The sequence below is a fragment of the Heterodontus francisci genome, chromosome 2 (genome assembly GCF_036365525.1).
Source record: "Heterodontus francisci isolate sHetFra1 chromosome 2, sHetFra1.hap1, whole genome shotgun sequence".
Lineage (NCBI taxonomy): Eukaryota > Metazoa > Chordata > Chondrichthyes > Heterodontiformes > Heterodontidae > Heterodontus > Heterodontus francisci.
The window spans coordinates 146639066-146657667 of NC_090372.1; the positions used below are offsets into that span (position 1 = coordinate 146639066).

General features: G+C 44.7%; 1 protein-coding gene across 2 annotated transcripts in view; it reads left to right on the forward strand.

Moving 5' to 3' along the window:
• oxnad1 (oxidoreductase NAD-binding domain containing 1) overlaps positions 1-18602 on the forward strand; it is an 84270-nt gene that overhangs the window by 23406 nt on the left and 42262 nt on the right. For both annotated transcript variants that reach the window (XM_068011778.1, XM_068011786.1), the window contains exon 3: positions 16147-16253. In XM_068011778.1, coding sequence (XP_067867879.1) covers positions 16147-16253 — 107 coding nt within the window. The remainder of the gene's footprint in view (positions 1-16146; positions 16254-18602) is intronic.

Sequence of the window (18602 nt, forward strand, 5' to 3'; positions counted from 1 at the left end):
TATAAAATAGAGATGCAGGGCCAGGTGATGTGTTGTACCTGCATGATGTGGGAGCTGGTGGACCCCACTGTGGTTCCTAGTGACCACATCTGTAGCAAGTGTTGGCTGCTCAAGGAACTCTGGCTCAGAGTTGATGAGCTGGGGTCTGAGCTTCAGACACTGCGACACATCAGGGAGGGAGAGGGTTATCTGGAAGCTGTGTTTCAGGAGGCAGTCACCCCCCCTTAGATTAACTACCTTGAATTCGGCCAGTGGTCAGGGACAGGAGGGTGTGACTGAGTGAGGCAGGTACAGGGATCCAGGAGGTAGTGCTACAGGAGTCTCAGCCATTGTCCTTGTCTAACAGGTTCGAGATTCTTGCTCCCTGTGTGGACGAGAGCAGGACTGTAGGGAGGATGAGCAAACTGACCACAGCACCGTGGTACAGGGAGCCATTCAAGTGGGGGGAGAAAAGAGAAATGTAGTTGTAATCAGGGATAGTATAGTTTTGGGCATAAATACGGTTCTCTGTGGCCAGGATCGAGAGTGCTGAAGGCTCTGTTGCCTACCTGGTGCCAGGGTTCGGGATATCTCATCTTGGCTGCAGAGGAACTTGGAGTGGGAGGGGAAAGATCCAGTTGCCGTGGTCCACGTAGGCACCAACGATATAGGTAGAATGAGGTTAGAGGTTCTGCTGAGGGAATATGAGCAGCTCGGGGCTAAATTAAAAAGCAGAACCAAAAAGGTGGTAATCTCCGGATTACTACCTGAGCCACGAGCAAATTGGCAAAGGGTCAATAAGATTAAAAAGGTAAATGCGTGGTTCAAAGATTGGTGTGGGAGAAATGGGTTCGAATTCGTGGGACATTGGTACCAGTACTGGGGAAGGAGGGAGCTGTTCTGATGGGACGGGCTCCACCTGAATCATGCTGGGACCAGAGTCCTGGCGAATCACATAACTAGGGTTGTAGATAGGGCTTTAAACTAAATAGTGGGGGGGAGGGTTCAGTTACATGGAAAAACAGGAAGTTAAAGGAGAAGGTAGAAGTGCAGGTTAGTGGTGAGGCTGATTGTTACCAAACTGCAAGAAGTATACTGGTTAAACCAGAAGAGAGAAATAATAAACTGGCGAATAAAGCGTCATTGCTGAGGGACAGGTTAGGGGGTATAGCCCAAATAAGAGTTCTATATGCAAATGCATGGAGTGTAAGGAATAAACTAGATGAGCTGCAGGCGCAAATTCAAATGGAAGATTATGATGTGGTGGCCTTTGCGGAGACGTGGCTACAGGATGGTTGGGACTGGGAACTAAATATACCTGGTTATAAAGTTTACAGGAGGGACAGGGAAAATGGCAGAGGGGGTGGAGCAACCTTACTGATTAGAAATAATATCACCTCATTGGTGAGGGAGGATATAATGAGGGGAAAGCATCCAGTGGAGACCTTATGGGTGGAATTGAGGAACAGAAAAGGATCTAAAACTGTAATAGATGTTGTGTATAGACTCCCTGGTAGCAGTTCTGAGGTGTTAGATTGTATAAATGCACAAATTAGGCAAGTGTGTAACAAAGTCATAGTAGTATTAATGGGGGATTTTAACTTACACATAGATTGGGAGAGGCAGACTAGCACCTGTCAGAAAGGTAGTGAATTTCTGGAATGTGTCCGGGATAGTTTCCTACAGCAATATGTCCTCGATGTAACAAGGGGACAGGCAATATTAGATTTAGTTATGAGTAATGAGCCAAATTTAATTAGTAGCCTAACTGTGCGTGAACATTTATCAAATAGTGATCACAACATGATCGAATTCAAGGAAGCGTTTGAAAGTGAAAAGCACGAATCAGCTACTAGAATTTTAGACTTGGGTAAGGCTGACTTTACCGGGATGAGACAGAGACTGTCCACGGTAAACTGGGTAGATCTGTTAATGGGTCAAACGATTGAAGAAAAGCGGAGGATATTTAAAGAAACATTTAACCTGAGAGGAAAAAGCTCCACTTCACAGAAAAAACAGCCATGGACAACTAAAGAGATTAGGAATAGCATAAAACAAAAAGAAAGGGCTTACAAAAATGCAAGACGCAGCACAGATCCTGCCGAATGGGATCAATACAAAGACCAGCAAAGGGTCACAAAGCAGCTTATAAGAGCTACTAAGAGATTATGAAAGGAAACTTGCAAGGGATATCAAAATCAATAAGAAGAAATTTTCTAGTTACATAAAGGGAAAGCGGGTGGTCAAGAGCAATGTAGACCCACTAAAAGCTGAAAATGGAGATATTGTCATTGAAAATGGGGAAATGGCAGACATGTTGAACAATTACTTTGCCTCAGTATTTACAGTTGAAAAGAAGGATAACTTGCCAGAAGTCCCGAAAAAATTAATAGCCGATAGGGGACAGGGACTTAATATAATTAACGTAAGTAAAACATCAGTAACCGGAAATTAATGGAACTAAAGAGTGAGAAATCCCCAGGACCTGACTGTTTCTATCCGAGGGTGTTAAAGGAAGTAGGTGAGCACATTGTAGATGCCCTAACCATAGTCTTTCAGAGTTCCCTAGATTCAGGAATGGTCCCTCTGGATTGGAAAGTTGCACATGTCACTCAACTTTTTAAGAAGGGTGAAAGGGGGAACCAAGGAAATTGCAGACCAGTTAGCCTGACATCTGTGGTGGGCAAGTTGCTGGAGTCTATAATCAAGGATAGGGTGACTGAACACCTAGAAAAATTTCAGTTAATCAGGGACAGCCAGTATGGATTCACGATGGGAAGGTCATGCCTGACAAATCTCATTGAGTTTTTTGAAGAGGTGACTAAGATAGTGGACAGGGAAATGTCTATGGATGTTATTTGTATGGACTTCCAGAAGGCAGTTGATAAAGTCCCACATAAAAGACTGTTAACTAAGGTAGAAGCCCATGGAATTGAGGGCAAATTATTGACATGGTTAGGAAGTTGGTTGAGTGGTAGGCGACAGAGAGTGGGGATAATGGGTAAGTACTCTGATTGGCAGGATGTGACTAGTGGTGTCCCACAGGGATCTGTGTTGGGGCCTCAATTATTCACATTATTCATTACCGACTTGGATGATGGCATAGTAAGTCATATACCCAGATTTGCTGATGATACAAAGTTAGGTGGCATTGTAGACAGTCTAGATGATAGCATAAAGTTGCCAAGAGATATTGACTGACGAGGTGAATGGGCAAAACTGTGGCAGATGGATTTCAATGCGGGCAAGTGTGAGATTATCCATTTTGGACCAAAAAAGGATAGGGCAGGGTACTTTCTAAATGGGAAGAGGTTAAGTACAGTGGATGTCCAAAGAGATTTGGGGGTTCAGGTGCATAGATCTTTAAAATGCCATGAGCAAGTGCAGAAAATAATCAAAAAGGCTAATGGAATGCTAGCCTTTATATCCAGAGGATTGGAGTTTAAAGATACAGAGGTTATGCTGCAGTTGTACAAAACCCTGGTTAGACCCCACTTGCAGTACTGTGAGCAGTTCTGGGCACCACACCTTAGGAAGGATATATTGGCCTTGGAGAGAGTGCAGCATAGGTTTACAAGAATGATACCTGGACTACAGGGGTTAAGTTACAAGGAGAGATTACACAAATTAGACCGGTTTTCGCTAGAATTTAGAAGGTTAAGGGGTGATCTGATCGAAGTCTTCAAGATATTAACAGAAAAAGACTGGCTAGATAAAGATAAACTATTTCCATTGGTTGGAGATTCTAAAACTAGGGGGCATAGTCTAAAAATTAGGACCAGACTGCTCAGGAGAGATGTTAGGAAGCACTTCTCCTCCCGCCTCAGTCATAACAGGAGACACCTTTGCTAGAGGTATCAAAGAACAGTCCAGCACAGGAACAGCCATTTGGCCCTCCAAACCTGCGCCGATCTTGATGCCTGCCTAAACTAAAACCTTCTGCACTTCCGGGGACTGTATCCCTCTATTCCCATCCTATTCATGTATTTGTCAAGATGCCTCTTAAACGTCGCTATCGTACCTGCTTCCACCACCTCCCCCGGCAGCAAGTTCCAGGCACTCACCACCCTCTGTGTAAAGAACTTGCCTCGCACATCCCCTCTAAACTTTGCCCCTCGCACCTTAAACCTATGTCCCCTAGTAACTGACTCTTCCACCCTGGGGAAAAAGCTTCTGACTATCCACTCTGTCCATGCTGCTCATAACTTTGTAAACCTCTATCATGTCACCCCTCCACCTCCGTCGTTCCAGTGAAAACAATCCGAGTTTATCCAAGCTCTCCTCATAGCTAATGCCCTCCAGACCAGGCAACATCCTGGTAAACCTCTTCTGTACCCTATCCAAAGCCTCCACGTCCTTCTGGTAGTGTGGTAAGTAAGAGTGGAACCATGTGAGGGCAGTACCACCCAGCTCGATAATGGAACAGTATTATAGGACAATGTAGTCAAAGATTGTAGAGGAGTTTAGGAGAACAAGGGTTCCGTGCACCAATCATAGTGAATGTTAGTTGTAACCTTGATTAGGACTGTTTTGGTGCTATTGGAAGGGCAGAAGCCTGATTCGGAGAGACTCAAACAAGAAATTGTGGGAATGATGATCATTGATTTGGGAGACCAACATAGTCAAGAACTGGAGCGGAAAAGGATGTTGGAGATGGGGTAGTGGTTATGAGGGCAGATGGGTCCAGGATAAATCTTTTGAGGAGGGTGAAGGGTGTAGTAGTGATTTCCCTTTCATAAAACCATGTTGAAATATATGATTTCCGAAATTCCCTGTTACCACTTCCTTAATGGATTCCAGCATTTTCACGATGACATGTCAGGCTAACTGGCCTTTAGTTTCCTGTTTTTTTTTCTCTCCCTTTTTTGAATAGCGGTGTTACATTTGCTACCTTCCGGTCTGTCGGGACCACTCCAGAATCGAGGGAATTTTGGAAGATCATAACCAGGCTGTCCACTACCAAACTTGGAGGTGTGGCAAACAGTGAGAATGATACCAATCAACTGCAACAGGACATAGATAAACTAACAGAATGGGAAGTGGCAGATGGAATTAAATGCAGAGACATGAGAGGTGATGCATTTTGGCAAAAGAGATAGGGAGAGGCAATATAGACTAACTGATACAGTTCTAAAGAGTGTACAGAGGAAAACCCTACACGAGGATGGTGGAAACGGAGTCAATGAATGATTTCAAAAGGAAATTGGATGGGCACTTGAGGGAAAGAATCTTCAAGCTACAGGGAGAGAGCTGGGGAATGGGACTGATTGCATTGCTCTACAGAGAGCAGGCATGGACTCAGTGGGCTGAATGGCCTCCTCCTCTGCTGTTATGACTGACTCTAACTCTGCACATACCTCTTACAACTCTAGGATGTCGACCAACAGGTCCAGGAGATTTGTCGGCTTTCGGTCCCATTAATTTTTCAAGTACTTTTTCTTCACTAATATTGCTTTACATTCCTTACTCTCATTAGACCCTTGATTCCCACTATTTCTGGTAACTTTTTGTTTTCTGTGAAGAACAAGCATAGAATGTTCAATGCTTCTGCCATTTCCTTATTCCCCATTGTAATTTCTCCTGTATGAGCCACCAAGGGACCTACGTTTACTTTTACTGTTCTGTTCCTTTTTGCATGCTTGTAGAAGGGCTTACAGTCAATTTTTATTTCTCTGGCTAGTTTACACCCGTGTTCGAGTTTTCCCCCTCTATCAATTTTTTGGTCAACTTCTGCCAGTATCAAACATTCGCCTCATCCTCCAGGTTGCTATTCTTGACAATGTTATAAGCTCTTCTTTTAATCTAATACTATCCTTAATCTCTTTAGTTGGCCAAGGATGGATCTCTCTTCTCAATTGAATGTAGATTCGTTGAAAATTATGAAATTTTCATTTAAACATTCGCCATGTCTCATCTACCGTCATACCTTTTAATCTGATTTTGCAATCTACCTTAGACAGTTGTCCCTCATACCTATGCAATTGTCTTTATTTAAGTTCAGTACTCTATTTTTGGACTTATCACTTAATCTGAGTAATGGTAACCATGAAACTACCGGATTCTCGTAAAAACCCAGCTGGTTCAACTAATGTCCTTTAGGGAAGGAAATTTACTGTCCTGACCTGGTCTGTCCTGTTGGATCCCATTAGTTACACAAAGTGAGGCGAAGTCCGACTGTAGCTTTAAGAAACTTTATTACAGTACGAAATGGTTACATCATCAGCAAAGCGAACAACAACAACACCTGGGCTCTCCTCTCCTTTCCTCTTCTGTCCTCTCCTTTCCTCTTCTGTCCTCTCCTTTCCTCTTCTGTCCTCTCCTTTCCTCTTCTGTCCTCTCCTTTCCTCTTCTGTCCTCTCCTTTCCTCTTCTGTCCTCTCCTTTCCTCTTCTGTCCTCTCCTTTCCTCTTCTGTCCTCTCCTTTCCTCTTCTGTCCTCTCCTTTCCTCTCCTGCCCTCTCCTGCCTGAGCAGGGAAATCAAGCCTTTTCTTATAGTTCTTCATACACATCAGTGACACCCCCTTTACGTTTCCAATTGGTTTACAAACTCTGCAGTTTCTTGCTGTCATGGCCTGATTGGGGTACTGCCTTGACATCTTCCCCTCTAGCAGTTTCTCAACCCCCCCATCTCCTTGGATCATTAGGCTGATTGCTATACAATGGGCTACTATGAAGCAGCTGTCGCTGTCCTGTTAGTTTTTGCTTGTTAGTACTTCTTCTACTGATAAGCTGTCTGTGCAGCCCTGAAACTATGAATTCAATTCTGATAAGCTGTCTCTGCAGCTCCGAGGTTAGTTTGTTAGTAGTACATGATTGATTAATTATTTCACCTTAAATGTCCCCATATTATTCTGTCCCCACAGTCCCCCCTTTGATTCTTCAAACACTTTTAAGAATCATTCCCTTGATCCCACCTAGGTGCCTTTAATGGTCTCTATATGTCTAGAAACAGCCTTCAACGCCCGGAGGGGTCACACTCAATACGTTGCCTGCTTGTGCCACAGAAGGAGCCCACGGGAGCTCTGTAAAGGCATAAGTTTTGCAGGGGCTTCAGTTACTTGTTTAAAACAACACTTAATAAGCAAAAATGTCAAATACAGAATTACAATCAACACTAAAAAGAATTCGGCGTTCAATCACGGGTCGCTTGTTTTACGTGAGAGGCATGTATCCAGGCTTTCTTTCCTTCGACTTTAACTGCTGACTGGGTGGTCAGTAGTACTTGGCAAGGTCCCTCCCACTTGGCGCCCAAAGGTTCTTTGTGTATTTTCTTCACGTAGAGCCAGACTCCCGGGACGATGTCGTGCCCTCCTTCGGGTGGGTCACCCCAAGCTGTCGATACCTGTGGTGCGACGGGTTTCTCGGTGTCCCTTTGCCTCCAAATGCCGTCGTCACATATCTTCATCCCTGCTTCTATCCAGGTCTATTTTTCCTCTTTGGAACATTCACTCTGCATCACTTGAAGGTCTTGTGTCAGATGGGACGCATTCAGTTTACATATTTGCGTCGTGTGTCCGGGGGATCACCTTGCGAGGCGGCTTCCTTGGCTGCCTTGTCGGCCAGGGCATTCCCCTTTGCCTCTATGGTGTTGTCTTTCGTATGGGCTTTACATTTCAATATGGATACCTTTTGTGGCAATTGCATCGCCTCCAATAGGTCTCGGATCTCTTTCCCATTTCGAATAGGTGTACCAGCAGCGGTGAGAAATCCTCTTTTGCGCCACAACTGACCAAAGTCGTGAGCGACTCCAAAAGCATACCGTGAGTCTGTGTAAATATTAGCTGTCTTCCCCTCTGCTATTCGACATGCTTCCGACAGGGCTCGCAGTTCAGCTTGTTGGGCCGATGTCCCTGAAGGCAGGCATCCCGCTTCCACAACTTCATGTAAGGTTGTAACTGCCCATCCTGCTTTCCGTGTACCGTTGTCAACAAAGGATGAGCCGTCTGTAAAAAGGATTAAATCTGGGTTGAGCAATGCTTCCTCTGCCGCTAGGGTTACCTCCTCTGTTTCTTCCATAATCTCCACGCAATCATGTTCTTCCTTCATCTCTTCAGGCCACGGGAGCATAGTCGCCGGATTTACCGGGCTGGCCTGGACAATGTGGAGATTGGGAGCCTCTAGGACTGTTGTCCATCGGGTCCATCTGGCTGCTGTCACTTGGGATACTCTGTTCATAGATAGCAAAGTGTGGACTGTGTGTGGACACTTAACGGTTAACTTTTGATCTGGTACCAAACCTGCAGTAGCCGTTACTGCTTGACATGTAGCTTCCATGGCTGTTAAACAACTGCCCCATCATAGGGCGATGGTGTCCAGTCTTTTCGAATAGTATCCAATAGGTCTCTGTTTGTCCCCGTGCTCCTGTGTCAGTATGGCAGTCATATATCCCTCTTTTTCGTGTACAAACAGGGTAAACGGTTTCCCGTTGTCGGGGATTCCCAGGACTGGCACTGAGCACAAAGCCCTCTTTAAGTTTTCGAAAGCTTCTTGTTGTTCTTTGGTTAGGGTAACTGATTCTTTAGAGGCCCGCTTTCCCTTCAAGAGATCGGTTAATGGTTGAGCCAGCTGTGTGTGGGAGTCGATCCAGTTTCAGTTGAAGTTACACAAATCCAAAAAGGACCTAAGCTCCTGGATAGTGGTGGGCAGTTTGGCAGCTCGAATGGTGTCGGTCCTGTCCTGGGTGAGTTCCCTTTTTCCTTTCGAAATCTTTTGTCCCAGGTACACGACCTCTCCTTCTGCTATCTGTGCTTTGTCGATACTGGCTTTGTGTCCTCTCTGATGAAGGTGGTCCAGCAGGGTACGCAGATCTTGTTCGTGCTGTTCTTCTGTCTCAGAGGCTAACAGGATGGCGTCCACATACTGGATGACCGTGGAGTACATGGAAGGTAACTCCCTCAAATGGTTTTGTAGGGCCATATGAAATTCTGTGGGGCTGTTGTGGGAACCCTGAGGCAGGCGAGTCCAGGTGTACTGTTGTTGTTGTACAGTAAAGGCGAACCACGGTTGGACTTCGGGTGTCAGTGGCACCGACCAAAATCTGTTGGCCATATCGATAACGGAGAACCATTCGTGTTCCGGCTTCAGGGCATTAAATACCGTAGAGGGGTCAGCTACCACAGGGGCCTTTTGATCAATACACTGATTAGCCTTTCTATAGTCGATAGTAAGCCGCCAGGTCCCGTTTGGCTTCCGTACTGGCCACACATGGCTGTTTGAGGTACTGTGTGTTTTAACCAGCACGCCTCGCTCCTCTAGCTGTCTAATTACGGGTAGGATTCCTGCAATAGATGTCTGACTGATGGGGTATTGCTTAGTACAGGGCGGAGCGGATCCTGTAAACGTTGCCGATTCCATTTGAAGTAGCCCACAATCGTTCTTATCCTGGGCCCATATTGGGTGCTCCCTCAGCTGCTCTTTCTTCAAACTTCTGATAGACTAAGTTACCTGGCCTCCTTTGAAATGCAACGAGGAGTTCAGCTGAGTGAGAACGTCCATACCGAGGGGTGCTTGGTCCACCGAACCTACCCAGACCGGTGTTATCAATTCGTGCGGACCAAAACTGGCGTATGGGTTGGGTCCGTTTAATTACCAACCCATTGCCCCCAGCTGCGTAAGCTCTTTTAGTCTTACCGTCCATTGGTAGGGAGTTTCCGTATTGTTGAGGTAGACACGTTAATTCAGCTCCAGTATCCAATAAGAAGTCAATGTCTTGATCGCCCACCCTCACAGTTACATACAATCCATCTTTTCTATTTTCTACTAGCACTAGGAGAGGCGCCGAAAAGGCGAGGGAGGGCTCCACTAGTTTTTTGTCGCATCGATTCAGGAGGACACCTCCTTCTGTTGCTGGGGCGTCAACCGTTTGAACTTCTCAAAGAGGTCGTTGGCATCAGTGGAGGGAGCTGGTTTGGGTGCCAGGTTGCGTCCTTGGCGTCCTCTGACTCGTCCTCGGCGTCCTCTGCCTCGTCCTCTCGCTCTACACGCCTTAGCCCAATGGCCTTCCTTCCCGCAGTAGTAACGGGCCGGGTGCCTATCTTGCTCTTTGTCAGGCTTTTTCGGTACTGGATCCGTCTGCACGGCTCGAAGCTTGACTCCCATATCCCTGTCCAGCTGAGCGCATCTGTCAATTAAGAGTATTTTACTCTTACTGTGTTCCACTCCGGTAGAGTGGCCTTCAGTATTTTAGACAGTTCTAGCTTTAGTCCATCAACAAAAGTGGTTTTTAAGGGTCCAAAACTGGTGTCGTCCAGCTCCTCTGGAGTAGGGTCTACTATCCCTGAGTATTCCACCCAGGTGGACCTAAACCCCTCTCCATACTCCTGCACTTCCTCCGAGTTCTTCTGCTGACAGGCTGTCACTTTGCTCCAGTCCGTTTTTGCAGGACAAAACTCTCGCAACCACTTGTTAATCGCAGTCCATCCGGCGTCAAGTAGTTGACCATCTTCACCCAAAGCAATTTGGACCTCTCCTTATCTTTCGGCTCGCTCGCCCGGGCACCATTACGGTCAGAATCTGTACCCCGTCCCATGGATGGAGATCGTAAATTCCCTTCAATCGTTCCAGCTGCTCCCACGTTTTCAGACCCCCTTTCTTCGGGTCGGGCAATCTTGTGGACCACTTGTCGATTTTCTCAGGGGAAGCCGGGACGTGTGTCCAGTACGCGTTGTGCTCGGCCGTGGTGACCTCACTACCGTTCACAGTCGTCTTTTCCGTCTTGACCTTAATGCATTTCTGTTTAAGGGGAGCTAGTCGCGGAAATAGTAACCCATCATCATTGTCACTTTCTTCACTGGAAGACTCGGCTAGACCTACTTCACACAGTTGCATCTTCCGTTGTTCCGATTGTAACGACTTCAAACTCGGATACAAGTTAGTTGGAGGTGGTCGGCGGGGTTCGCAGAGCTGTCCCAGTTCCTTCGGTTGGGTCATCTGCTGGTCTTGTAGTTATTTTTTAAGCTCTTTAATTTCAATCTCTAGCCTTTCCTTTTCAGATTGTTTTTCAGCCTCCAGCTTTTCCTTCGCAAGCTTTTCAATTTTCAGTTGTTCGCAGACTGCCTTCAGTTGATCCTTTGCACTCGTTGGGTCGTGATCACATTGGGCTTATCGCATAATCTCATTGCGCTGTCGAATCTGGCCCATTACGGCTAGGGACCATTGGGTCCGTTCTTTATCCTTTAAACAGGTTGTTTTTCCCCAGACTCTCTTTATATCTTCCAGGGACCACTGTCCCGTGGAGGTACCATATTTTTGCCCAATTTTGGTGTACGCTTTGGCCAGGTTAAACTGTTGCTCTACATATTCTTTCAACTGCCGAAGTATTTAATCTTCGGGAACATCAGGTGGGGCCTGCCCACCTTTGACGGTAGTTGGTAACTGTCGGTTGCATTCGTCTGTCATTTTATCCACTCAGGTAGGGAAGTAGGTCTCGAGCCATCAGGCTTTTCGCCAAGTAGGTATTTCGTCAAATACCGCCAAGTTAGACGTCTAGAAAGGGGGTCTCGAGCCGCACAAGAAAGGGTATTTCCGTCAAATACCATCAAGTTCGGGATTGCGTGGCAGGGAACCGAAATTTAGACAACGACCAAGGACTTTTAACATAAAGAGGAGTCTTTACCTCTGGGGCGCCGATATAGGTCCGATGTCTGTGGCTTCGGTCTTAATCCTCCAGCGATCCTGCTGACTATGCCAAGTTGTTGGATCCCATTAGTTGCACAAAGTGAGACGAAGTTCGACTGTAGCTTTAAGAAACTTTTTTGCAGTACGAAATGGTTACATCATCAGCAAAGCGAGCAACAACAACACCTGGGCTCTTCTCTCCTCTCCTCTCCTCTTCTGTCCTCTCCTGCCTGAGCAGGGAAATCAAGCCTTTTCTTATAGTTCTTCATACACATCAGTGAGACCCCCTTTATGTTTCCAATTGGTTTACAAACTCTGCAGTTTCTTGGTGTCATGGCCTGATTTGGGGTACTGCCTTGTCACCTTCCCCTCTAGCAGTTTCTCATCCCCCCTATCTCCTTGGACCATTAGGCTGATTGCTATACAATGGGCTACTATGAAACAGCTGCAGCTGTCCTGTTAGTTTTTGCTTGTTAGTACTTCTTCTACTGATAAGCTGTCTGTGCAGCCCTGAAACTATGAATTCAATTCTGATAAGCTGTCTCTGCAGCTCCGAGGTTAGTTTGTTAGTAGTACATGATTGATTAATTATTTCACCTTAAATGTCCCCATATTATTCTGTCCCCACAGGCCTACATGTGATTTCAGACTCACAGCAATGTGGTTGATACTTAACTGCCCTCTGAAATGGCCTATCAAACCAATACAGAAAAATCAAAAAAGAATAAAACCGAATGGAGCATCTGGCATCGACCCAGGCAGCAGAAACAACAATGACGCACCCTCCCCAGTTGACTCTGTGAAGTCCTCCTCACTAACATCTAGGGATGTACCAAAATTGGGAGAGCCTTCACAGACTAGTCAGGCAATGGCTCATACTCTCAATCATATCTTACAGCCAATTTCCCAGACTCCTCCATGACCATCCCTGGGTATCTTCTGTCCTACCATCGGGTAGGTATGCAATCGGGAGGGAGTGGTCCTGAGAGTCTCAACATTGACTGGACCCCATGAAATCTCATAGCATCAGGTTAAACATGGGCAAGGTAACCTCCTGATGATTACCACATACCACCATCCCTCAGCTGCTGAAGCAATATTCCTCCATGTTGATACCACTTGCAAGTGTACTCTGGGTGGGGGACTTCAATGCCCATCACCAAGGGTGGCTCGGTAGCACCACTATTGACTGAACTGGCTGAGTCCTGAAGGAAATATCTGCCATACTGGGCCTGCGGCATGTGGTGGGAGAACTAACAAGAGGGAAAATCTATTTGACCTTGCCCTCACCAATCTACCTGTTGCAGATGCGTCTGTCCATGACGGTATTGGTAGGAGTGACAACTGCAGAATCCTTGTGGAGATGACGTCCCGTCTTCACAGTGAGGATACCCTCCTTCATGTTGTAACATTGTACTAAATGGGATAGATTGAGAACAGATCTAGCAGCTTAAAACTGGGCATCTGTGAGGCGATGTGGACCATCAACAGCAGAATTATATTCAACCATAATCTGTAGCTTCATAGCCCGGCATATCCCTCACTCTACCATTACCATCAACCCTGGTTCAATGAGGTGTACAGGAGAGCATGCCAGGAACAGCACCAAGCATACCTAAAAATGAGGTGCCAACCTAGTGAAGCAGCCACCTAGGACTACATATATGCTAAACAGCGGAAACGGCATGCTATGGACAGAGCAAAGCGATCCACAACAAATGGATCAGATCAAAGCTCTGCAGTCCTACTACATCCAAATGTGAATGGTGGTTGACAGACAACTCACCAGAGGAGGAGGCTTCACAAATATCCCATCCTCAATGATGGAGGAGTCCAGTATGTCAATGCAAAAGACGAGGCTTAAACATTTGCGACCATCTTCAGCCAGAAGTGCCAAGTGGATGATTCGTCTTGGCCTCCTCCTGAGGTCCCCAGTCTTCAGCAAATTCAGTTCACTTCACATGATATCAAGAAACGCTGGACGCACTGAATGCAGCAAAGGCTATGGGCCTTTGTCAACATCCCGTCTATACTACTGAAAACTTGTGCTCCAGAACTAGCCATGTCCTTGGCCAAGCTGCACCAGTACAGCAACAACACTGGCATCCACCCGACAATATGGAAAATTGCCCAGGTATGTCCTGTCCACACAAAAAAAGGACAAATCCAATCCAGCCAGTTACTCAATTACTGCCTCATCAGTCTACTCTGTGATCAGAAAAGTGATAGATGGTGTCATTGACCGTGCTTTCAAGTGGCACTTACTCAAAAATAAACTGCTCATTGATGCTCAGTTGGGTTCAGCAGGGCCAGTTGGCTCCAGACCTCATTACAGCCTTGGTCCAAACATGGACAAAACAGCTGAATTCCAGAGGTGAGAGTGAGTGCCCTTGACATTTGACCAAGTGTGGCATCAAGGAACCCTAACAAAATTGAAGTCAGTGGGAATCAGGAGGATAACTCTGCACTGGTTAGAGTCATACCTAGTGCGAAGGAAGATGGTTGTGATTGTTGTAGGCCAATCATCTCAGCCCCAGGACATCGCTGCAGGAGTTCCTCAGGGTAGTGTCCTACGCCCATATATCTTAAGTTGCTTCATCAATGGTCTTTCCTCCATCGTAAGGTCAGAAGTGGGGATGTTCGCTGATGATTGCAGTGTATGGTACCATTCACGACCCCTCAGATAGTGAAGCAGACCATGCTTGCTGATAAGTGGCAAGTAATATTTGTGCCACACAAGTGCCAGGCAATGACCATCTCAGACAAGAGTTAATTTAACCTTCTCCCCTTGATGTTCAGTAGCATTACTATCGCTGAATCCCTCACTGTCAACATCCTAGTGGTTACCATTGACCAGAAACTTAACTGGACCAGCCATATAAATACTATGGTTACAGGAGCAGATCAGAGGCTGGGAATTCTGTGGCGAGTAACTCACCTTCTGACTCCCCAAAGTCAGGATGAAATACATTCCACTTGACTGGATTAGTGCAGCTCCAACAACATTCCTGAAGCTCAGTAGCATCCAGGACAAAGCAGTCTGCTTGTTTGGCACCCCATTCACCATCTTAAACATTCACTTCTGCCACCACAGGCTCACAGTGGCAGAAGTGTATACAATCGGCAAGCTGCACTGCAGCAACTTAACAACTCGCACCCTCCTTTGACAGCACCTTCCAAACCTGCGACCTCTGTCACCTAGAAGAGCAAAGACAGCTAATGCATGGGAACACCACCAAGCTCTGCTCCAACCCACACAGCATCCTGACTTGGAACTGTATCATCGTTCCTTCACTGTCGCTGGGTCAAAATCCTAGAACTCCCTCCCTAACAGCACTATGGGTGTACCTACACCACATAGACTGCAGCGGTTCAAGTGGTAATTTACAACCATCTTCTCGAGGGCAATTACGGATGGGCAACAAATGCTGGCCTTGGCAGCGAAGTTCATATCACATGATCAAATAAAACAAGACACTCAATGTGAAATTCTACCTTTTATAATTCTCTTTTCCAGATGATTCTTTACTATGAGAATACTAATTAACGCTGTCTTATTACAAAAAACAAGATCTTAAGTAGTCTCTTCCCTGGTTGGTTCTATGACCTATCCTAAGGAACTGTCTGTGATGCATTCCATGAACTCGTGCTCCAAACTACTTTTTGATTTGTCTGGACAATATGAAGATTAAATCCACCCCCCCCCCCCCCCACAACAATTATTGCATGACTTTTTTTCGAAGTTCCTCTTATTTCTTGATTAATACTCTGTCTGACAGTATAGCGACTGTTCAGGGGCCTATAAACTACTTCCACCAGCGTTTGCTGACCCTTATTAGCTCTTATCTCCACCCATGCTGGTTTCTACTTCCTGCTTTTCTGAACCAAGATCCTTCCTCACTACTGCACTTATATAATTCTTTATTATCAGGGCTACCCCCCTGCCTTTCCCATTTTGTCTGATTTTTCGAAACATCAAATACCCTGAAAAATTTAATACCCAACTCTGGTCACCATGTAACCATGTCTCTAATTAGATCAAACCCATTCATCTCTGTGGCATTAATCCATGAATGCTTAGTGCATTCAGATAAAGCACCTCAAATTTTAACTTTTTAAAATTTTTCTCTGATTTGACCTTTATTCATTGCACTGGTAAATTTAAACTTTTTGTCCCTGTATGCAGTATATTACTAAAAATTTATAATTATGATTATCTATTGTGAACTGAATGGGATGAAATTTTCTTGTGTTAATGTCAGAAGAGAAATTGCTTAAGGAAACGTATGGTTCATGAAAGCAGATCTTGTAGTAGTGCACTGGAAATATATTGGTTTTATTTTGGGAATGGAGAATTTTTAAGCATAAGTGGAATGACTGTTTCAGTATGGCATACTTATCTATACTTCACATTTAAAAAAAAAAGCCCTCAATATCCAGTTAAGTAGGGAAAAAGAAAAATAGTGCAGGTTATGTTCAAAAACAGATGAAACCTGCTGGTGGAATTATTTTTGGTTCTCAGTACAATAAACTTCATTTTTTTTAAATTTAGATGATTGCTCAAGCAAAAGTCTGTGGAATAGTTCATGAATCTGAAACAGTTAAAAGACTACGCCTTGTCGTGATGAACAAAGATTTTGCCTTCAAAGCAGGACAGTGGTAAATTTTCAATTCAATATTAAAAGAGTATATGTTTTAATTACCTGTCAGTGCTTGTTACTTTAATTTCTTGTACAATGTGAGTTCTTTAGGAATTCAAAATACATTCAGCTTCAATGTCATCAATCTCCAACACACTGTGTACCAGAGCGACTAGTGTGTGAAAATCTGAGTGCTGACTAGAGTGAGTAAATAGGGCTTTCAAAAAAGAATATACTTAAAAAAAAAAAGCAGATGTGGTGTTGGCCTGAACGGTAAGCTTTGATCCACTGTAACAACATTTTGGCAAGGCTGATAATTTAATCAAAATAGTTGTTGCATTTCTTTGCACTGTTGTACTTCGGGTGGCCCCTATTTCCCAAATCCAAAATCGGGTGGGAGAGGGAAAGTAAGGCTTGGGGATGCTTGCCATTAATAGCACTGTCAGTGGAAAAAGGCAAGTTTTTACAAAATTGGCAAAAATAAACTGAGCCAAAGTTATCTTTCAGTTTCCACAAGCACCAATGCATGTTCAATTAGCATCAGTGCCATTGATCTACTGGGTTGCTGCCTCAAACTAAGCAGAGTTGTAGGAACTGATTTTGAGTGCACCTTCCTCTCCCACACCCAGTCTGTTAAGATTGTTTTCTTGCACTTCCAACATTTTTCACCTTTTCAGTTGAAGACCTAATCTGTACCTTTTGCAAATCTAGGCTGGACTTCCTCAATCTTCTCCTTGTTGGCCTGCTCATTTTCACAATCCATAAACCACAATTCAGCCAGAGTGCTGCTGCCCATATTCTCACCTATAGTAAGGCCCAGAAGCCTACCTTCGCACTTTTTGCAAACTCTACTGCTTGACGTGTCCTGGCTTCTCCTCATCTTCAAATGCTCTCCATGATCTCTTTCTCACCCCTCCAATCGTGTCCTCCACAATTTCCTGCAGGTGTTTCCCCACTATTTCCAATAGTAAATTATGACTTGTTTGCTGCTCCCTTCATCTATTAGTGTCTGCTCATTCTGCCTTGTGGAAATCCCTCCTTTGGCATCTCTGCCTTGTCAGTTCCCTCTCTTTCCTTCTAAAGACCCTTCCCTTTAGTTGTACCTTAGCTCTTCTTACCTTCTTGTTACCTGTAAACTGCTCTGAGATGTCTATTTGTATTGAGCAGTGCTATAGAAATGTTAAGAAATATTATTTTCCATGGTAGTGTAACAGCCCAAATACACACTAACTAATATTGAAATACAGCTGGGATCTGAACTCTTTGCAAACAGGACCATATGTGCCAATATAGAAACCTAGCAGAAGCTGACCAACAGGTTAAAAAAAAAACTGTTGCAACCCTGATGTGGGAGAACACGCAGTTAGTTATGAGGGCTTTGTAACTTAAGCAATGAGTATACACACCCCTACACTTGAAAATATATGATAGCTTGCGGAGAAAATCAAAATGTTGAAGATACAAAATTAGCGATGCTTTTCTAGAAGATCCTTGGACATGCTTTCCTGCAAAAGTTTGCATTTAAACACTTTCATATTTCACAATTAATAAACATTTAATCCAAAAAAGTGACTTTTGTATTTTCAGCATACCAGCCCAAATGTTACCTCTACACATCTACCACCATCACCTTTCCCAAGTCACAAAGGCCTCTGGTCCAAGTCCACAATGACATTGCACCCCTCCAACTTCCCACCTTTTCAAAAAGATGTATTCCTTTCCTCTAATCCTTCAGTTCATATTGGCATTCTTCCTCTGCCCTCTTCTCCTACATCTAACTCACTTAAGCTGGCACTTTTCTTCCACTCTTCCGTTCAAACTATCACTCTTCCTTCCCAAAGTTTGTGCTGGTACTCTCCTCTGCTAGTCCCTCTCAATTAAAGTTTGCATTCTCCTCCTCCTCCCACCATAAAACTCTGCTCCAAGCTTCTGTCCTTTTGCCTTTCTTCATTATCATTCTCCCCCACTCCATTGCCATCTATTTTTTTCTTTCCCTCTCCATTAGTGTCATCCATTCCCCCACGGCCGTGTACTCATCCTTTCTTTTGCTGCCATTCTCTCGCCCTTCCAACCTTTCACTGCACCCCTCTATTTTCCTGCTCAACCTCTCTTAATGCACTGGATCGTGTCTTGGGCCCCACTTGTAATCCCACCATTTTGTTAAAATTGTTAGGAATTATTGACCACTTTATTTTCTAGGTTTAAAATTTTCAGGGTTCCTACTTCACCATTCTTTAAAATTGAATGTACTATCTATATTTCAAATTTACTTCTGTTATCAGTGTCACCTCTCATCAGATTAATTTTGTTTTTGGTTTGTTAGGAACCATTCGAAACATTTTGACAATTACTTTCATATATCAGCCAT